Below are 22,452 nucleotides of genomic sequence, written 5' to 3'. Positions count from 1 at the left end.
TCCATATTAAATCACTCATTTTCAGCAGCAGGAAAACCTTCTAGACTCTGAAAAAGTACTAAGAAGCATATTTGGGTTTACTAAACTAAAGACACCTAAAAGGGAAACAGCAACTTAAAAAACCCTGGCAAGAAACATCTGCTGGTCCTGGCCCAGATGTGTCCATGGACAGCACCATGGCTGCAATGCCAGCCATACCTTTGTGCGGATGACGTTCTTATCACTTTCAATTTCTGGCATGGTGTCAAAGTCACTCTCCTCCTCCACAGAGCTGTCTGTGTCAGAACCAGCTGGTGGCCCACACTCAGATGAAGACAACTGCTGTCCACCACTGGAGCTTGATTCATCTGGAGCAGAGTAGAAGAAGGAACCAGGAAGGATAAAGGCTAAATCCCGGTATCCCAACAAGAAAGCTGCCCCAGACAGCAGCAGCAATCTGCTGCAACAAGTTGTTACAACCACATTAGGGAGTCAGTTCTTCCATGATCACAAACCCTCCTAAAAGTTTCAGGTACCAGCTAAAGCACATTCAAGGGCAATCTTCCTCCCTCTGCATTTTGGATTTTGCCCTGCTTTTAGTCTGACTTTTCATCTCTAGCATTTTCTACTCCTTATTAGCTTGGGCGCTGAAACCTGAAAGTCTGAGACAAGACAGAAAGCCCTAGCCGACTGCTCAGGGGTCAGAAACAGGCTGACCTACTTAATTTCTAGATTTTATATAAGCCTTGCATATAAGCTTTTCTAAAAATATTGTAGAACAAAGTAAATTCAAAGCTGACAGAGCATCAGTTTTGCTCCTATTGCATGCACAGTAATGGTCACCCGCAGGTCACCAGGAATTGCCTGCACTTCCCATCAGGAGGCCAAGCTCTCCAGCCAGCCCTTGCCTATACTGACATGAGCAGAACACAAGTTTCTTCCTCATTTCCCAAATGCTTTTAAAGCATTTCCTTGAGAACTGGGGGAGGGGCAAGGGGTGATACTGAGGCCCTCAACTCTATTCAAGGACTTAATTATTTCTGATTTTTTTTTCCAAACCTCACAAACTATCAGTTCTGTGTTTCTTCATCAGGTATACAGAGCTATCACACCCTCACAGTATTAGTTGTTCAATACCAGTCCCTCCACAGGACAGAAAAGTGTTGTAAGGAGGCTAAGAAGTATTCTGACAAAGGAAGGCATTTCCCACTATCTCAGGTTCACAGGGCCCCTGAAAGTGTTTTTTCTACTCTGCTGTTAGCATGACATTATTTCTTCCCTAATGAAACCACTGGACTGCAAGAAGCTCTGACTCTGTCTTGTCATGTGGCACACAATTCTTCAGCTTTCTAGTACAAGAGGCATGCTTTGATCTAAAGTATGATGTGCTAGCAACAGGCTCAGTAGAAGCCTGGCTGGGAGGCAGCTTTGTCAATCCCTAGAGTCTCCTTCATAAATCAGGAGGAGATCAATACTTTTCCAGTGACTGCGGCTTCTTCCAGCTGAGGCTTAACCATTTCCAATTAGAGAGGCCTTCTGGGCAACTCTTCCAGAGATTTGCCACCTTTTTGGTGCAGATTTTTCTCCCTAAAGTGCAATCTGAACCTCTCAAGATGCAAATTTATTCCTCAAGCACTTCCTAAGGCAGCTTTCAGCTTTATTCCCTTTCTGGCTTTAAAGCACCTTAAAGTGCCTTCTCCTGCCTCAGGCTGAACCCTCCCCATGCCCTCAGTTCAGGATGCTACTGTACCAATAGCACCGTAGCTGCTTCCCTCAGGGGTGCTGGCTGTGATGGGGTGTGAAGATGTCATAATCCCAGATCCTGCAATGGAAACAGACCCAAAAGGACACTTAGTTTCATGTCAATGCTTCACAGCACATCCCCAGGGTGAATATGAACAGCTTGAAGAGCTGGAATGGCTTGGGAAAAGCAGCATTTCTACAAGCAGTTGAGTCTCCCTCTAGAGCATATTGTGCAAAAGGCAAACCCTTGCTGAGCAGTATAAACCAAACCCATTCCTTTCAGCCTCCCCACACAGGCTGCCAGTTTGACTCACAAAAGCAGAAGCCTTCCTCCAGGCACAGTGTAGAGATCACATTATGGGACTCCAAAACTTGGCAAACTCTACAGCAAATCTCACAATATTCATCTCACAATAGTGGATGAGGCCCTCTTTAAACAGATAAAAGCTGCTTCACATTTGCAAGCCATGGTCCTCATGGGAAACTTTAATCATTCCAACATCTGCTGGAGGGATAACACAGCACAGCAATGGCATTCCAGAAGTTCCTAGAGTGCACTGATGAAAACTTTCTCCTCCAAATGGTAGAGCAACCAACCAGAAAAGGAGCTTTGCTAGACCTTGTTCTCATCAACAGAGGTGGGCTGGGAGACCAGGCTGCAGTGACCATAAAACTGTAGAATTCAAGATCCTTAGGGCAGTGAGAAAAGTGCAAAGTAAGCTGATGGCACTTGATTTTAAAAGGGCAGACTTGAGTCTCTTCAAAGTTCTGCTTCGTAGGGTACTATGGGACAAAGCCCTGGATGGGAAGCGAGCCCAGGAAAGCTGGTCAATATTCAAGGATCACCTGCATGTCCTGTACCAATGTGTCCAAATGAAGAGGAAGGCAGGCAGAGCTCCTGGAACATGAACAGAGGAGAACCACTAAAATGATCAGAGGGCTGCAGCACCTCTCCTGTGAAGCCAGGCTGAGGATGCTGGGGTTGTTCAGCCTGGAGAAGAGGAGGCTCCAAGATGACCTTACCAAGACTTTCCAGTATCTGAAGGGGGCCTACAAGAAAGCTGGGGTAGGGCTTTTTACACTAGTGTGTAGCAAGAGAACAAGGGGCATTGGCTTTTAACTGGAAGAGGGGAGATTTAGGTTAGACATTAGGAAAAAATTATTTACTGTGAGGGTGGTGAGACACTGGAACATGTTGCCCAACTTGGAAATGCCACCTTCCAGGAAATGTTCAAGGCCAGGCTGGATGGGCCCTTGAGCTACCTGAGCTAGTGAAAGGTGTCCCTGCCTATGCAGGGGGATTGGAACTAGATAATATTTAAGGTCCCTTCCATCCCCAAACATTCTATGATTCTGAATTCTTAATTCTTCTCCTTTCCTTCCTCACACATCAATCTATTTAAATACTGCTACCTCCAGTTATCCCTTGAAGAGCCACAGATAGCCTTTGGCAAGGCAGGCAAGACAGTTTCTGGTTTTAACTAAGAGAAAGCAAAATATGCTCTGTGCAAAAAGCAGTCATGACTTTGTACTGATGACAAGAGGGACAAGTCTTTGATGGCTTGGAAATCCCTGCTTCCTACCCACATGTCTAAAGCAAGGAGGGCTTGTACCTCACAGTCAGGTTGAGCAGGGACTCTCCCCTCCCCTCTGTGCTGGGGCTCAGCTGCTGAACCAGCAGCAGACAAACACATCAGGATGCGTGTCCAGCTGAACACCTTCACTGAAGGGTCAAACTCCCATCTCCCCAAAAAGGGCAGCAGGAGCAGGACCACATCTTCCAATGATGGTGAAGAGCAAGACAGGACCCTTGCAACAACATTGAGTGGCCAGTCAGCAGCAAAGGGACATAGGACATGGGGCAATATTTAAAGACAAGCAACCTGGTAATGGCCTGGGCTTGCCAAGCTGCATTTCTGGCTTCCCATTATCTGATTTATCCTAAAGTGACAGGCACAGGCAGACTCCTCTTTCCAGATGGCAGTTCTGGGCACTTTTGTAACACCTTGCATAGGTTTTTATAACATTTCCACTAGCCACATGTGGAAAGAGCTCCAGAACTTTTTTCTGCTGGGAACCAATTCCCAGGCAGTGGAGCACTCTTACAGCAATAATATTGGATCTTTCAAATCCAAATTACTATTTTCCTTTGTTATTTTCACCATGCTTGTTGAGCTGAGGGCTAAAACTTGGTCTCCATTTCAGCTTCTCTGCCTGCTGCCCCATCCCTCTGACCAGGGGAATGAGCAGCTCAAAGAAGCTGCATTACAGAAGTGGACACCATAGCATGCACTGAACACCAAAGGCTCTGGCACACCACAGCCTCCCACATGACACCTTTTCCACCTTGAGCTGGGATAAGCAGGTTGCTGCAGGAGCAAGATCCACCTTCTACTTGTCACCTGCTGTGTAGCTCTCCCTCTCTCACAGCACTTATTCCTGTAGCTTTAAATAAATTGGAAATCCAGACTGGGAAGAGGGTGGAGAGTAGTTGCCCATATTCATGACAAAACACATGCACAGTTTCTATTCCCGTCAGTCCAGTCCCACAGGATGCTTCCTCCTTATTTTGGACCAGTCTTTATGCTCTTCAGTGACCTGTCAAACTTCTCTCCCAAGTAACCCAGGGAAGAGTTAAATCTGGACAAAGCAGGGAGGCCAGGGAGAAGAGGAGCTCTGCTCTGTCTCAAACAGCTGCTTTAGACCCAGCTCACTCACTAATTTCAGTCCCACTTCCCAGTGTGTGAGTGAGTCAGCAAAGTAAATGTACCACACTAGGTGTGGTTCCTCCATTTATTGCCTCCACCAGATAGTGATGATGTGGAATGGGAGGTGTACCACAGGATTTAAAAAAAAAAACAACAAAGTTAGCCACAGAAGCTGATGGGTGACAGGAACAAAAGGGCATCTGGAGTTACAGGATATTCAAAGACAATGGGCAGAGAAGTTGCTAAACAACTCCATCCAAACTTTCTTGGTGGAGTAGGAAAAGAGAAGCAATTGAGAAGGCAAGACCCAGGAGTACTCTGAAGGAAGAGAAATTCCAGTGGTGGGGAAGAAAAAAAAAAATTAGAGAAAGTCAGCATGCCTTGATGATCTGGAGGACAGGGAAGATGCTAGTTACAATTTTATAGACATCAGCCAGGCACACACCTTGAAGAGACACAACAGAGAAAGAAACAGCACATAGGTAGGACATTGTTCCTCCCCAGAGGAAAGGACATGGCTTTGACATGAGATGCCAGGCACACGAAGGTGACAAAGTATAAGGGAAAGGACAGGTCACAGAAGGAGCTGGTGCCTCCGAGAGAAAAGCCATAAACTGTGAAGGAACTGTTCTCCTCTGACCTTTCACAAGGACTGCTGTTCAACAATCCTCCCGTGCCCAGGAACCCAGTCCTCTGCCCTCTAGGTCTCTGCTAAGCAAAGCATCTGTGCCCTGCAGTTTCTCAGGGACCTTCCCAAGCACGAGAATTTAACTTCCATCTCTCACCCAGGCAGCTTGAAAAGCGGCTTCTTGACTGCCTTCAGCACTTGCACCCCAAGCTGCAGCACCAACAGCACTTTCTGGGGCTTCTGGTCTCACCCAGCTGAGGCTGTGGTTTCTTGCCTTAGACAGTGATCCCTTTTCATCAACCTGGAGCTCTTCCAGGGCCTCAGCCAGGTCCCTTCAACTTTCCCAAACTCTCCAACCCACAGGCCCTTCCCATTTCTCCAGTGCCCTAAGACCCACTGTTGTCTAACAGATGGATCCATCCCAAATGACTTAAATGTAGAATATTTTTAAGCACATTAAGAATATTTTTATTTTTACAGTCCCCTGCTCCTTCGGTTGTGAAGAAAACATTTCACACACATTCCACATACAAAGATGCTGATGAGGATCTCAGCAGCTGAAGAAGCCACTCCTGAGAAGCCAAATGACCCCAGGCCCTTGGCAGAAGTATTACCCCAAGAAATGCCAGGTCAGAATGAAGGTCCAGTGCTTGTTCTTTAAACACAGCTCAGTTTTACTAGTTTGCTTATCTGGTGGTATATAGCAGACCAGCGAGACTGAAGAAGCTATGGATTAAAAAAGGGAACATACCAATAATTTTTCAATGCTGCCAAAGCATAGCATTCTCCCCTTCCTCAGGAGAGAGATACAAATGATGATGCCTTTACCCTCAGACCAATGTTTTGCACTACTTTGCAGACACTAAATATTTGAACAAGAGGAAACAGACAGCCTCCCACCCTTCTCCAGAAAGCAGAAATTCCCACTGTACCTCTCATCCACATGAAAAAAAATTTCATCTTTCACTGGTAGCTTCTTAGATGCAGCTATGTTTTTATAACACAGAAATCTGCAGTATGTGGTACATGTGGGTGCAGCACAAAGTAAACTGCATCCAGTACCAAAGTAAATAACACAAACTGCTACCTAGCTGTATTAGTCATTCATTCACTCAGTTGCCTCCAATTCCTAGTTAAAAAAAGCAAGTCAAAATTTAATTTTAATAAAAAGCTAGATAGAGGAAATCTTAAAGCATAAAAGCTGGCAAAATTAAAGTGCCTTGTTTAGAAATGAGCAGACCTAACAGCAAGAATATTAGCCTGTAGTCAGGTCTGTCTGAGGCTTGCCCTTCCTCTACACTTCTAAAAGCCAGCTCCTCAGGGTAGGGGTCAGGACCAGGTTTAAGGGAACCTGCTTGAAGCACACTATTTTGTGGGATCAGAGAGGAAGCTCTAACATCTTGCACCAGCAAGATTATATGATAATAAGAGATTATATGGTACACGCACAGGGAAGGTGGCATGAAGGGACAGAAGGTACTTGACTCACAGCCTGTCCCTTGGCTGGCCTGGGACATGTGCTATTCACTTAAAGCTGTCACACAACAGAAAAGTGACCTTACCATCCTCAGGACTCAATCTCCCAGCTGCAGCCTTCCTCTGAACCCTGAAAAGGAACAAAGCAGCACACATAAAATAGCCAACAAACCCCATCACCTGCCAGCCATGGCAGGATTATATAGAACACCAACAGATAGATTAGGTGCAAGCTCTAAAAAGCTAACAAACAAACAAACAAAAAAAAAACAGCAGCAAAAATAAACCACAAAGGAAACAAACAAAACCAAGGTAACTGTGCCCAAGTTCATCTCAAATGCAGTTATTCCCCTCAACATGAGCCCAGGCATCAAAGTCTGGGGCAAGGGAAGCAGATCAGGAAGGAAACCAGCCCTCTCTGGACTCTAAGACCCTATATCTGTGTCCCTACCCCTTACTGCAGCATTTTATCCAGCACTCTGGGAAGTATCTTGGTTCCCCAGTGCTCTAGCACCCCATATCTCAGATGGGTGACATTATAATTCCCATCTACCATCCTGCAAGGAAACTCAGGAGTAGGGGCATTTCAAAAGCTAGAGGGCAGAGCTTTAGGTTTTTTTCCCCACAGCAGAAGAAGAAAAGTTTTTTTGGCTGATGGTTAGTAGGACCCCACCAAATAGTCATGGACTTCTTTCACTGGTCTTTTCAGATGCTTCCCACCCCATTTTCCCCAAATGTACTGCAGGATGAGGTAACTCCAAGGATAAGGAAAACCAGACAGGCTGTTCTTGTAAAACCCTTTGACTCACCTAATGTAGTGCACGAAAGCAACCACCACTGAACCCAGGTAAAAGGAGAGGAAGCTCAGGAAGCTGAAGAACATGGCCTGGACATAAACAGACTCTGAGGAAAGAGAAAGCATCAGTCAGCTCACAGAGCAGGGACAGCTCTTCACAGAGCCAGTCCCAACACCACTTGAGGACAATGTTCAGACTCAAACAGCCCTTCAAAACCCATCTGCTTTCTAAAAGACAAATCACCAGAACATGCTGCAAAGTCTCCTCCCATTTCTTCACCCCCAGTGCTAGCCAGTGTGGCCATGAAACCACCCTGTGCCACACAGCACCTCCTGGAAGGGACCAGGGCTTTGACTCCTTTGCTGGTGCTTTCTGCACCATCCCATCAAAGGGCAGCTGACTCAGCCATACCCTTTCATGCAGAACTGCCAAGTTCCCTTGTAAAGTTACATGGGTCTGCTGAAAGACACTGACTTTTAATAGAGGGCACAATTGTCACTTGAAGGTTCTTCGTCCGCTGCAGGTTCCAGGTACGGTTGACATTCCCTATGAGAGACACAGTGTACAGCAAATGTAAAAAAGACTTAACATTAGTCATCTCTGGCCCTGATCTTAGTTCTCTGTGCTTGCAAAAAGCACAAGGGCCTGGCTTTTCACCATAAACTGGGTATGGTTTTGCTCCAAACCATACTATGTTATATTTGCCAATATAACACCTTTTCCATACGTTTCCCCTCCCTGTTTACAACCTGTATTTCAGGCTAGAAATCTCTGCTTGAGCCTTCCATACATTCATAGAATCATAAAATGGTTTGGGTTGGAGAGGACCTTAAAGGTTATCTAGATCCAACCCCTCTGCATGAGCAGGGACACCTCCCACCAGACCAGGTTGCTCCAAGCCCCATCCAACCTGGCCTTTAACACTTCCAGGGATGGGGCAGCCACAACTTCCCTGGGCAACCTGTGCCAGTGTCTCACCACCCTCACATTAAAGAGCTTCTTTCTGATGTCTAATCTAATTCTCCCCTCTACCATTTTAAAACCAACACCCCATTGTCCTATCACTACATTCCCTTGTGAAAAGTCCCTCCCCAGCATTACTCAAGTCTGGATGTGTCAATCCCAAGGGCATTTAATCTCCTAATCCTCTAGTCCCCAAAGAGCAGTTTTTCTCACTACGGATACTAAGCATTTTTTCTTTGGCCAAAGGTGTGGGTGCAAAACGTCTGTGAAGGATGCCATGCTAGCAACTTGTTACGTTTCAGCATGGCTTAGCACATCCTGCTAGTACAGCTCTGGGACAAGAGAAAGATGCTCAGAAGGTGCTAGTTTTTGGGTTTTTTTGGAAGGGGGGACTGGGATGGGACTGGATGGGATGGGGAGGAGGGGGCTCAAGCGATATTGGGGGAGTCCAGTATATCTGGTTGCAGTCTTGCTTGTCTTACAAGGAGGAAGCCATCCAGGTGGAGGATAGGAATGTCCCTGCTCTGGTTCCAGCCACCACATGAGTGATGGAGGCTTTGCTGTTAACCACTGCCAGGAAGTAGACAGTGTTTTCAGGCTGAAAAATGCACTAGAACACGTGCCTTGTAAAACTATTCCCTCCCAATCAATAATTTTTCCCGTTTCTCCAACTCCTGGGCTACCATAGATCCCAAGAGAGTGAAAGAAGACAATCTCTGCAGACACTGTCCTCTTGCCCTCCATGCAGGCAAATGCAATGTCAAATCGCATTTGAGAATAATACAGCAGCAGGGAAAAAATTAAAATAAACCAAACAAAATACCACACACACATCAAAACAAAACATAAAAAAACCAAACAAAAAGTCTGTAAGCATCATTGTCTGGATGTTTCCAGTATTTCTCAAGACACCAGTGACCCCTCTGAAAAGCACACAACCTCAGCAAGGTAAGCACCACACTAACCAGATAGGTGAAGATTTTTAATGTACCCAACTGTATCAAATTTATACTTCATCCTTCCTCACAGCTACTTGGATAAGACAGAGCTCTGTGGCCATCATGTGTAATCCCATAGGAGAGTCTGACAGGACTCCTACAGTTCCATCATTCAGATGCTGCAGCCAAACTCACCTCCCAGAACAACTTACCATGAATAGAAGAAGGCACAGAACCCCCACAGGCGTAATCCTCTGGCTTGATGACAAACACAACAAAGAACTGCTCACCTGGGAAATCCTTTCTCTGCATGGGAGGAAATAAGAAGACAGAATCAATGAGAACTGAAGCAGTCTCTCCCTGCAATGCAAAGCAGAGGGGATATCCACAAGACCAGAGATCAGCTTTTAATTGTTACACAGCCGCCAGCCTTACAGAGAATTTTCTGTTCTGGGCAGAGATTAGCTTCTGGAAATGGTTCCCTTGCTGACAATAAGCTGACTGACTTCATCAGCGTGCAGTAGAGCTGTGCCCCAGCACAAGCAAACTGATGTTAATGCATTTATTTTAATTAGTGCAAACCATCTGCCAAAGCTATGCCCATTACAAAGCCCTCCTACCACCACTCATTGGTAGAAGAACCAAGGTTTGAACAGAAGACCTGCAGCTGCAGGCACTCTGACCTAGAACCCTCAGCATCTAAGGAGTAATACACCTACCCAAGCAAACATAAGCAAGGCTTTGAAGTAAAGGCTAACTCTGCTTCTTCCACTTGTATCAGCTGATGTAATAAAATCATAAAATAATCAGCCATACAATACCAGCATCAATACAAATAAATAAATACATACATACATATATAAATAAAAATCAGTGCCTCACCTGCACAGTTATAGCTGCCTGCTTTGTCATAGACTGGTAAACACCATTGAACTCCACATTATGGTCCAGGTCATACACTGGGCACTAAACCAGACAAAATTAAGGGTCAAACCAGGCAAAAAATCCAAACTAATATTGCCATCAGGAGAACAAACAGTGCAGAGCATGCACTTGGAGTGACAAAGGAAACAAAACAATCGGGACTCATTCAGAAATTAGAAAAGCTGTTCTGAATACATCAATGTTGGCCTGCACTCACTGATCTCAGCATTCCCCAGGAGGTCTGCAGTTTTATCCCAGAAAAGTATTTGGCCAGATTGGTCACTCCACCATTCCCACAGGGCAGGGCATAGACTCAGCTGTAACATGTGTCACAGGGTTTGCAGTTTGTACTACATGCCAAGTGTTTGCCCTCACTTTATTTTTTTCCCACTACTCTCAATACCTGACAAGGCTGAAAATTACCTGTCAGTCTCCCCTCCTGCCCTTCTACCATTCAAACCCAAGGATGTGAGAAGGAGTTGATGTTACCCATTTCTCTCCTCACCCCAAGCACTAAAGGCACGTGCCAGGACTTCAGTCAGAAGCAAAGGCATCCTGCACCTCTGTCACCATCTCACTGCTCCTATACTCCAGGTCCCTGCATCATTCCAGAAGGTGCGAAGGGAGGAGAAATAAGGGGCTATTTCCCAGCTGTGAGATACAGAACACTTCCATGGCAGAGAACAGCTGCTGTCCCCTTCCCTGGAAAGGGTATGAGAAAATCTGAAGAAAAGAAAACAAACTGGAAAGGGGAAGAGACCTTATGCCTGGAAATCAGAAGCTCCCCATGCTTCCTTCAGCAAGGGGAGAGTCAAGAGAACAACACTGTCACCTCTCTGAGCCACCAGCATCCCATTCAACACCACTCTCTGAAGAGACAGACCTGTGCTGCAAGGCAGCAGTGTTAAACCTTACAAGGAGAACATGAAAACAAATGCCCTATGGACAGGCTGGAGAAGAACATCTTGCTCACTTATTTGCAACAAAAAATGTCTGTATGAGCTCAGCATCTCTGTCTTTCCATCCTTCCTACAGGATTTTCATTCCTTTTTCAGGGGCTCCATTTACCACTAAAATTAAGACCTTCCTAGGGCTTTTATCTCAGCTGGGGCACAGAACCCCTCACAAGAGAACACAGAGGTTCAGCAAGTTCCTTTCCCTTCTCTGCTTAGACTTACCACAATATCCTGGACGGAGACCACTGAGCATGGGTAGACTGCATCAGACACCACTTTAATAATGACTGAATCGACATCCTCAGGAAACTTATACAAAAAGTACTGAGGAGAAAGCAGAGTGCTGAGAGTTACAGTCCAGAAACCACCCTTGCCAGTAGCTTCAGAGCCTCCCTAAGGTACCTGCATAGCCCAGTCTGGGCTTCGGGGTTAGATGTGGAGGGCTTTCACAAAACTCAGATTTTAAATATTAGGACCTTACCCTACAGAAGAGCAGATTAATTATATACAGACAACTGTCCCCATTGCACCACATGCTGTTAGACACAGACATCTTCAGCATGCAAGATACCGCATAGCTTCTGTCCCTCTTAAGCTTTTATGTTTTTCACCTGATCAAGCTAAAGTGACTTCATTTTATAGGCTACTCCATTTTATGTTTCCAGATGTTTCCATACTGCTGGCTGTACTTTATATATGGAACACATCATAGAGTTTATCTCTATGCATTGCCTCAAAGACAGACTGTGGAAAGTATTAGGTTGAACTCTCAAGAGTTTCATAAATAAATGCCTGCAATTGTAGGTTTTTTTGGTTTTGCTCGGTTATGAAGACAAGGGGTAATGGAGGTTGCTTTTCTCACTTCAATTTTGAAAAATAATTCAGCTATAGCCCCACCCCACCCCAAAGAAAAAAACCAAAAAAACAAAATAAAAACAAAAAAAAAAACAACTAACATCTGTTAATATTCCTGATATTCCTGCTTTTCCTCTGAGAGCAAAGAATGACGTTTCTTGTGCTCTGAGTATTGCCCACAGGACAATCTGTGGGCTCAGGAGACATTTCCCTGTCCCAGCAACCATTTTTTCAGATTTGGGCAAAGGATGTCCCAGGCAACATCATTATTTGTATACTTTTCCACTAAACATATGATGTACTACATCAGTCAGCTGCTGGAGAAGCAGGGTTCCTGTGCCTGCTGCTGCAAGGACTCCCACCATCCCTGCTTGGACCAGGAGAGCCAAGGCTCACAGAGGTACCGTGAGGGGCTGACTGGCACCTCACACCACCTCAGAGGGGACAAAGGCTGAGAAGTGCTACCAACCACCTCCCTCCTTTCCTTAGGGTCACCTGGCAGTGCTGCTGCTGTCCCGGGGCAGGCACAGCCCATGGGAAGGGATCATAGGGAAGCTCATGCTCGGAAGCCGTAACTCGGAGACATTCCCAACTAGCAAGCTGCCTTTATGCCACATAAATCTTAAGAGCTGAGCAAGGGCCAGAGGTTTCCTATCTCCCTTCCTCCATCCCCTTCGCAGGAAGTAGGGCCCCCAGCTGGAAAGGCAGGGATAAGGGATATGAAATCACCTAGGTTTTTCCCAGCTTTGCCCATCTTGACTGAAGCATTTATTCGCAGCACCCCCCCCTTCAAGCAGGGTCCCTTCACTGCTGAGGGAGTTCTGGCTCCGACTCCTTACAAACTGAAGTCCTTACAAACTAAAAACTCACCCAGCCGGTTTCTTCAGCCAGGCCTGTTTTATCTCTGCCAAGCAAGGACACTGGCAGCCTGAGCTCTTGGGTTCCCCAGGTACACTACCCATGGAAAGCTTTAGGTCCTTAAGGTAGCCACCTAATGAGGACCCTTTTAGAATTTTGTTTTTAAGCCACACTTATAGCAGAGCACAGAATTAACATAAGGGGCAATAAGACTTACAGTTCTCTGTCTTGCACAAACTGTGAGTGGTATAAAACCCAGGCAACACTCCTGACCTATAGCAGCATATCTAAGTTTTCCTTCTGCCCTCAGACATGAGCTGGGTTCTGGACAACAACTCATTCAGTTGTTACGTTTGCCTTTTTCCAGTCTTAGGACTATTCCAACACTCATGTAGGTTTTGAGTTGCCCTTTTATTCCCCTCCCACCCCCACAGACTACTTAATACTCTGATTTACAAAAATCTCAGCATAACACCAATTAAGCAGTCATCTACTCCCTACATCAGGCCTATAATTAAAAGTCACCAGTCTCATATTCTTATTTGTGACAGGTAACAGAACAAAGTCACAATGTCACAAAGTTCCAGGCTAGAACCAAAGCAATCTATGGTAAAATTACAAAAGCCTAAGTATTGAGTTTATAAAAAGTAACCACCATTCCCTATACTTCTATCTTATAAAATACTGCATGTGTTTGAAAACCATTTGATTAAAAGATCAGTTGGGATGCCTGATAGTAGGAAACCCAAAATTAAGTGGTGTTACCACCAGTGACAGCAACAACAGAAATTAAGTATCAGACAGCCTGAGTAAATCACATATATTTCCAGTTCTGTGAGGTCCTGTATCACTATAGTTACTGCCAAAAACAGTGATTCAAGAAAGGACTTGCAGTACCTGAGGGCTCTAAACAAGGCTGCTTGACTGGATGTGCTGTAAATTTGTGCTCTCTTCTGTACTAATAATCAGACTTATCAGCCATTTAATTTATCACCTCACAACTTGACTTGCAGTCTGAGTTGTGTTGTACCTTTACAGCTTAATTATTTACATTTTTATTTTTCTCCAGTAAAGATTGCATCTTGTCTAGTCACACTAGAGCAACTGAACCAGCACTGGCTTGAACAAGACATCGGTGCATACCATCTCACTTCCAATGAAGAGGTAGCAGTCCAATGGCCTAGGGGCTCTGTACATTTATGAGATTTTCTGAACTGCTGATACCATTCCTTAGCTCTGGTCATGATTTTTTCGTTCACTTAACTGCTCTGCAAGGGGAACCAAATGTGCCTCTAGAGGGGCTGCTCACTGCAGCCACAGAAAATTCAGAGAGTAAGGCTTCCTGCATCCTAAGGGGGAAACAACCTACTCATATAAAACTTTTGTCATCTAACACAAGATTACATCAGCTATTTGGATGTGATAAGACATACAAGCAACACCACACAGGACTCCTGCTTACCTGAGGCTGGGAGGGGCTGGCAGTGAAGTTAAAGGCTTTGTTGGTCCTAGAAAAGAAATGCCAGCATGTTGAAGTCTAAAATTCTCAGAGTTGGAACACAGAGAGAGTACCTTCAGGTTAAGCAAAATCAAAAATAATATTCTTTTTCTCTGAGAAGGTAAGAGTAGGCAGATGGACCAAATCCCTCTAAAACAGATACAGGAAAAAATTACATTTGTATTCTCACATCCCAGCTTACTCAAGTTGGAAGTTCTCGAGCCTGGTGACTAGCAGCTCATATGCAATATTAAATGGTGCCATGGAAGAGACGTCCACAAATATAATCTGGTCAGAGGGTCCTGTCTCAGATGTTGGCTCAGAGGGACAGAGGGTCCGACTCACTTCTTGGTAATTGTATGTCCTCTGATAGCTACAACACAGCCAGGGGCAAGAGGGAAGGGAAAGTTGGATGGGAGAGAAAGGGAGAAGCAGCAGTTAAAAAGTTGTTTGGCAGTTTTAAGAATGACATAATTTTCCCCCTGTATGCATAACTGGAATACTAATTTGAAAGGCCAAGACCATTCAGTCTTTTATTCAAAGTTCAAACTCCACCTCTGTTGCCTCTTGAGGTCTGCACATGGGACCAGACATCCCCAGCATTTTGGGGCCCTTGATGCTGCCTGTGCCACCTGCAGATCAACACATCTGCCATTTGCTGGAGGCAGAAAGAGCCACAACAGACCAGAACAGCCACTGCTGTAACCATCTCTTGCATCAGGCAAAACATTGCAGAGTTATTTAATGCCTGATACCAGGATTTCAGCCACAGGATGAAGCTTCACATCTAAGCTGGTCTAAAGGGTCTGCAAAGTCGCAGTGCTTGCAGCCTAACTAGCCCTGAGGTTGCTGAAGCTATACAGCTGCATCACTTGCACAAACACGGCCAAAATAACCACCACCCCTCAGAACAGATTCAATTTAGGTGTGCCTGGGGGGAGAAACAGACAAGAGTTTTTATTCCCCAAATGCACAGTAACATAGGAGTTAGGGTGCTGTTTCTAGAGCTTTTTCAAACCCTACTCCAAACCAGAGCCCAAGAACTACTTGCACACATTTTAAGCAACTGTGGAAATGACACCACCACCATTTGGTAGACTGTCTGACCAGAGATACAGACAGATACCCAGCAGACAAGCCTCCTGCCACTCCACGTACATATCCAAGAAACTAACAGAAAAGAGCAGGCTGCCAAATAAGAGGTTACCTACCAAATCCTGGTCTGACTGGGTTCAGCTAACAGTGAGCAAAAACCTTTTGCAACCCAGCCCTGCCATCTACACAAGCAGCAAGATCTAGCACTTGTGTAAGGCTGATGCTGGATGCAGCTGGCAGACCAGAATGCTACAAAGAAGAAACTCCAGTACTTACAGGCCACGAAAAATTAGTGGAACCTGCCAGGACAACACTCCCTTCTGCTGGCGAACTACAAACAGGACAGGATACTGGAGGTTCTCAGAGCTGCTGTTCACGTACACTCGCACTGCATCCACCTATGGGAAAAGAAAAGAGAGTACAGATAGGTGTTAGCTGAAGACGAAAGAACAAGACAGCTCCAAATCTAGGTGGGAGAAGCCTGTTCCCCTCCCTCAGTCTGAGCCAGATGCTGGCAATATCCACAGGGAGATCAGCAGTGTTTGTTACTGGATTGGTTATTAAGATCCAGCAGTGCCCCTTTGCTGCTGTTCCAGTCCAGAATCACAGCCCTGTCCCCAGGTCAGGAGTGACTGCCAGGCAAGACACAGAGCACCAATGCAGCAGAAGCAAGAGGAAGAGAGTGCAGTAGCTTCCACATGCCCAGCTGGGAGCAACCTGAATTACTTCTGTTATAAAATTAAGAAAACACACACAAAACAGACAGCCCTCAGCTTATTATTTCTTTGAGAAGCAAGCAAGACATTTGTCTGCACCAAACAAAAATAACACTATTTCCATTTGAAAATAATATCTCTTCAGCTCCCACAGAGCTGTGTGCACTGTTCAACAAATAAGGGTATGAGAATGCATAACTCACCAGAAGAGACAGCACATCTCAATTAGAGGTCTTTAGCTGGTGAAAGATTATTATATAATACATACATATTATATAATACAATACATATTATTATATAATACATACACATTTTAAGTGCATCACATCCTGGAAAATTAGAATGGACTCTTAATCAGTGAATTATATGTCAATTTTGCACTCTCTAAGAATAATAAATGTAAAAGTGGACACCACCTTCTCAAAAAACATAGTTAGCAACGTGGCAGAAGGGCACCCACCTGAGAGGGCTGCTTATTCTTACTCTGAGGACACCAGGTTGAGAAAAGGAGCTTGCATTTGTAATTGCAAGCCTAAAAGAAAGTTTTCTATTTAACCTTGTTTACGGATTCTAGACTCACAGTCAAGCTTACTGGAAGAAAACAATTCGAAAGCCATAATCACTGACGCCTTTTCTGCCATCATTACCAACATACAGAGGCTACAGCCAACAATTTCTAAAAAATAAAGTTTTTTTCACAGAACACTTAATAAATTATTTAAATCAAAAACCCTTTGACATAAAAGGGCTAACACTGGAATCTTTTTTCTCTTGCCTTCTGGTTTCTAAGCCTTTGCAATACTCTTCTGGAATGCTTTCCAGCTTTTCCTTCTGACCACAGAAATTACAATTTTGTTTCCAAGTAGATTTTGCAGTAGGGTGCTAAAACCAAGCTAGAAAAAACTGTTTGTAGGTGTTCACTATGGTCATTGTGACAATTGAAGCAACAGGGGAACTGAACAAGAAAACAAATCTAAGGAGCACAAAGACACAGTGGTCAAGCCAGAGTTCTGCAAGCATGTGGAACCATTCTGCATCCATGGGGAAACTGACTATCACTGAAGAAAGAACATATTCCAGTTATCTGTCCTGCAGCTTTTTGCCCAGTTAAAGCAAGCCAAGCTCTACAGGTGAGGTGATTTACACTGCCCCTGGTTGGACACCAGTCTGTCAGCTCTCCAGCGTTCAGCACATCAGATTCACAGGAAATAGCATTACTGGGTTATGCATCCTCAGCTACTCATAAATACAAGCTAGCTTTATATCTAGAAATTCTCTTCTGCACTGACTTCATGAATACAGAACATAGCCCACTACATGCATTATACATATGTGACAGATAGCCAAGTTTACTTTAAGTGAGAGGTATTAATTTGTATCCATTGGAAGACTTATAAAGTTGTCTATTTAATTCCTCTAGTTCTAAATTTATTAAATGTGGTGGATGTCTGAATTATATACTAATGCTAAGTGGTATCAAAATTAAGCAAAAGTACTATTTTTATACTCTGCTCAGACTTTGTACACATAAATGAAAGTTGTATACCAGTGAGAATTCATCTTTCCATCTTGGATCTTCCCCTTTAGTAAACTATTTTCGACATTGATTCTAAGAGGAAAAACACAAACAGAAATTCACAGGCTGTTTAGAAAAAGCCAGAGGAAAAAAAAATGCTCTGGGGTATCTTATGAAACACACAAGAGAGCTCTATCTTTGACATTAAAAAAAGTACAGCTTTTCAAATCTATTGAGATACATTAGGGATAATTCTCTGAGGTAGTCTTAATGTCCCTTGGAAATCCCAGTTCTTCCCACTATTGCAATACAGTTCATATGCAGCAAGTCATTTCTCTCTAGTGGCAAAGTGTGTTTTTCAGCTTTATTAGTTTCTCATGCTGCTTGGCTCACACAGGTATCTGCTATCTGCATTCTACAGTGTATTATCTGAGAAGACATGGCCATCTAATCAAATACTGTTCCATACACAGACAAGCACAACACTGCCAGCACAAAGCTGAAGAACTACTCTTAATACCAATGTTTCATAGTCTGAGACCTTCACTAGACATTTTATGTGATTTTAAGTGTCTGTTGGGCCAGCCTGTGGAATTCCTAGCTGAACATGAAGAGAGTGGAATGCCCCACCAAGAAGATATCCCTGAACACCCCCACATATGATTCAAAGAAGCGATTTCTTAGTCCTCACCTGAAAAAGTACAGCTCTCCAAGTGCTATCCAAAATGGAAGGATTTTCTCCCTCAATGACATTTGCAAGTTATTGAGGTTTGCCATTGTATCCTTACCACTAAGTGAACTTTGCAAGACCCTCGTCAGCCTTGTGAAGTCTTGCACCAACTGCAGGGAACATGCCCTGCTTCACAAATGAGCAAAGCATTGCATGGGCAGACAAGAATGATGGCCACCTAACCCCTTCATACAGCTTGTGCCCAAACAGAAAGATGAGAAAATAGACCACACATCCTTTAGAAGTGAAGAGTACAGTGCAGTAGGGGCTGGAGTGGTATGGAAACATAATCCCACACACACCCCTCTGGGTGAATGAGATCACCTACACAGCAAGACTGCTCATGGGGACAGCAGCTGGGACCTCATGGCTGGAATTAGGTCAGCTTACAGGTGTATCCATGTTGCACATGCTCCAGCACTATTAACTTGACCTCTCCTGCTGCTCAACCAGACTGGAGAAGGAGAGCAGAGCAAGAGCTGAATGACTGATACTCAGACTCCACCTTATGCTCTGCAAATCCCTGTAGAAGACAAAACTTCTTAACTGTTCTATGCCCCCATCTTGGTCTTGACTCTTACATTGCATCCTTCTGCTGCAGCCCAGAAGCTGGCAGCACCAAGTGCTTGTGTGGCATAGGTCACTGTTGGACAAGCCCTTGGGACTTTAAGGGACTTAAGTCCCTTAAATCCAAAGAGAACAGGCAAGTCTTGGAGCCTATTTCCCTTGGGAACCTCTATCAAGAATCCAATATAAAATAGCAGTTCCTGCTCTTGCAGGAGATAGTACCTTGCAGTGCCTAACAGGACAGAAGTATCCCACCCTTGCCCTTTGTACTGCTACCATATCCTACTTGTCACACCAGCTGAGCTGATGACATCCCTTCAGGCCACTGTAGCTCAACCACCACCCACTGGTACAGGGCTATAAGGGGGCAACTGCCTTAGTCTAGGGTTACAGGTAACATCCTCTCCTAGAGGTCAAGGCATGCAGACATCAACACTATAGAAGGTGTCACAACTACTCTGAAGCAGAAAATACCAAGGTCAAGGTCATCACACCTTTTTTCCAAAAGGTTACTCAACCTAAAGTGTTCTCCCACCATCTTATGCTTTTTAAAGTAGCTTGAATCACGGTAACTGACCTGCTGCAAGAAGATATTCAGTAAGTTTTTTAAAAAGTTGTTTGCTTTTTTAAAAGGTCACATAATTGTGTCATCACCTTCTAAAACAGCACTAAGAGATGCTTCAGGAAACTGAATGCTGCAGCAATTAGGTGGGACACATAGTCACTCAGTGCATGGTAGCCTAGGAGAACCCACACCCCTCAAAGGTCACACATGCCTATATTCTACCTGGGTTTGCTAGAGGGCCCCAGAGAGGTGGGGATAAGCAGAGTGAAAGCAGGACCAAGACACATCTTGATTATGTGTAAGAAACTGGAGTTGCTCTGGAAGGGAGTCAGCAAACGATACTTTCAATCCAGCAGTGTTCGAATGCCTACCCAGCCAATTAAATAAGCTCTCAAGGGCTTTGCAATCATCTGGCGTGCCACACTTATCCAAACTAAGTCAATAAATCACAGCAATAGCAAGAGAGATCTTCAGAGAGCCACGTATTGATTCATCTCCATGAGGAGAATAGATCTTCCACCTGCAGTTTACAGGCCTGTTACATTTTCTAGGTCAATTTGACAACCCCTGTTCATTCACTTCTTGGCACCTCTGCTCCTTCCTCATTAAGGATATTTTTTAAGGAGCACTAAAAGGCTGAGATTCTTCCAAATTTTGCCAATAATGGCATTAGATAATGTAAGTCTCATTCCCATGTCCTCCAATTTAGCTGCTTTCACTATTGCCACCTTATGACCTCTCCAGGACTCTCTCTGAAGATAGCCTGCTTCATGCTGGTGAAATTTATACCATATTGAGTCCCATCCTATGCAGCAGAGTGCAAGAACTCATGCGGGACCAGCCTGATAGTAAAAAGCACTTGGGCAGGAAAGAGACAAACTACAATTTTTAAGTGAGGAGTCACTGCCAAACAGCCTTCTCCTCATGAAGCATCTGAATTTGTATCACTGCATACCCTACAAAATGTAGTTCTTAGTTTAACTGTGCTATGTATTTCTTCACCTCCCATTCTGAAAAGCCCAGAAACAGGTTTGGCTTCAGAGTCCCAAAACTGTGGTTAGAAGCGGCCTCTTGAGATCACCTATTCCAAGCCCCTTGATCAGCTGGAGCCAGTTGCTCAGGGCTCAGTCAGGTTCTGGATATCTCCCTAGATGGAGACTCCAGAATCTCAGGTAGCCTGCTCCTTAAAGAAATGTCCTGTGTTCAGATGGAATTTCTGTGTTTCAGCTTGTGCCCATTGCCTCTTGTCCTGTCGCTGGGTATCACCGAGAAGATCCTGGCTGCCTCTTCTTCATTCCCTCCCAGCAGATATTTATACACACTGATGAGATCCCCTCTGAGTCTTCTCTGCTCCAGACTGACAGCCTGAGCTCTCTCATCCTCTTCTCATATGAAATGTCCCTTAATCATCTTTATGGCCCTGCACTGGAATCACTCCAGTAAGCCCATACATTTCTTGTACAGGGTGGGGAGACCAGAACTGGGCACAGTACTCCAGGAGTGAAAGTTTAGAAACTTTCTACCTGCCCAAAGCAACTCTTTAGAGCTTCCTACTTTTGCAAGATAAAGCTGCCTCAGGAAGAGCTTCCTGGACAAGCCCAACAGTTAAAAGTTCTCACCCAGTGACTCATTAGTGCTCCATTCACACACATTTTTACTTTGACACCCCACTGCTAGCCTTAATACCCATTTATAGAGACAGTAAAAAGATTAGGCACTTCATCTCCTGTGAAAACTGCAGGTGCAATAATGCAGCTGTAAAATTTTGCAAGCTGGACCCAGTCACAGCCCTACTCAGCACTGGCCACTTGCTGCCACTCCATGTCCCAGTTTAAGCTCCTGCTTCTCCCCACCCAGAGTGTCTGGAACATCCCTGAGTAAGAGCTACTGCCCTTACGTGCACAGGCTGCCTCCTCTTTGCTGTCAACACCCCAAAACTTACTTTTCTCTCCTTAGCATATAGGTGAAAGCACTGAGCATATCTTTGAGATCTCAAGGCTCTTCCAGATTAGATGTTTTCCTAGTGTAAGAGCAATCAAGTTTTCTTTCAGGAAATGGGGGGAGAAACAACCAAAAATCTATGAATTCAACGGTATTAGATATTTACCTAAAAAAAAAAAAGCAAAAAACAATACCAAGATTAATTCATTCTATTAAGGACTGATCATCTATTTTCTGGCAGATGCCTGCAGAGCCTGCACAGGTAACCCAAGTATTTTGTGAGTTTTCATTTCCTCCATGGAGTTAATGTACAACTGCTGAAAGGCTACAGCAGTTTTCTGGGGCTATCAAGAATAATAACTGTTGCAGAGCAAATATTCAGGAATAGGACTTCAGCTCTGCAGCTAGGCAAGTATCAGAAGGCAAATCCTGCAGGCCACACCATATAACAAGAAAGGCTTAATCACTGCCCCTGTGGCACCTCTTTGCCACAAAGACATAGGCACAGAAGACTTACATATTAAGGTTGGAAAGGTCCTCTGGAGATCACGTAGTCCAACCCCACTGCTCAAGCAGGCTCACCCAGAGCTAGTTGTCCAGTGGGGTTTTGCTTACCTTCATGGGTGGAGACTCCACAACCTCTCTAGGCAACCTGTTCTGGTGCTTATCATCCTCATGGTTAAGAGAAAATAATTATAAAAAAATGTTTCCCATCCTGTCCCAGTGAAGGGCAAGGGAAGGGAAACAACATTGATTAGTGATAAATGCTTCAACAGGGAGAGGCCTAGGAGTGGAAAGAAGGTCCCTTCCCTCTGCTGGGATCTAGCAGTTAAACCTCTCATTTGGTTTCTTTCTCTCCACCTAAGCTGAGCGTTCACCATCCACAATATTTAGTAAGCTCTTCTGCCATTTCCATCACCTTATAATATTGCCAGTGTCATACTAGTAAAAAACCCAGTATTATCAGAAGGATAGAGGCAGGATTCTCAAGATTTTGGA

At 44.5% G+C, this 22,452-nt stretch overlaps 1 protein-coding gene across 4 annotated transcripts in view; it reads right to left on the bottom strand.

Annotated features, from left to right (window-relative positions):
- The window catches only part of SIDT1 (SID1 transmembrane family member 1), a 56,582-nt gene that overhangs the window by 22,055 nt on the left and 12,075 nt on the right, over positions 1–22,452 (bottom strand). For 3 of the 4 annotated variants that reach the window (XM_071761173.1, XM_071761181.1, XM_071761189.1), the window contains exons 2-12: positions 15,695–15,816; positions 14,526–14,696; positions 14,288–14,333; positions 11,335–11,436; positions 10,115–10,198; positions 9,445–9,538; positions 7,806–7,877; positions 7,344–7,437; positions 6,621–6,664; positions 1,730–1,801; positions 199–347 (exon numbers count right to left, since the gene is read on the bottom strand). In XM_071761173.1, coding sequence (XP_071617274.1) covers positions 199–347; positions 1,730–1,801; positions 6,621–6,664; positions 7,344–7,437; positions 7,806–7,877; positions 9,445–9,538; positions 10,115–10,198; positions 11,335–11,436; positions 14,288–14,333; positions 14,526–14,696; positions 15,695–15,816 — 1,050 coding nt within the window. Of the gene's footprint in view, positions 1–198; positions 348–1,729; positions 1,802–6,620; positions 6,665–7,343; positions 7,438–7,805; positions 7,878–9,444; positions 9,539–10,114; positions 10,199–11,334; positions 11,437–14,287; positions 14,334–14,513; positions 14,697–15,694; positions 15,817–22,452 lie in introns of those variants that run through there. The other variant, XM_071761197.1, reaches the window with a different exon arrangement.

Source organism: Heliangelus exortis, chromosome 1 (assembly GCF_036169615.1).
Source record: "Heliangelus exortis chromosome 1, bHelExo1.hap1, whole genome shotgun sequence".
NCBI classification, from domain to species: domain Eukaryota; kingdom Metazoa; phylum Chordata; class Aves; order Apodiformes; family Trochilidae; genus Heliangelus; species Heliangelus exortis.
This window is presented reverse-complemented; position numbering and strand designations above follow the sequence as displayed.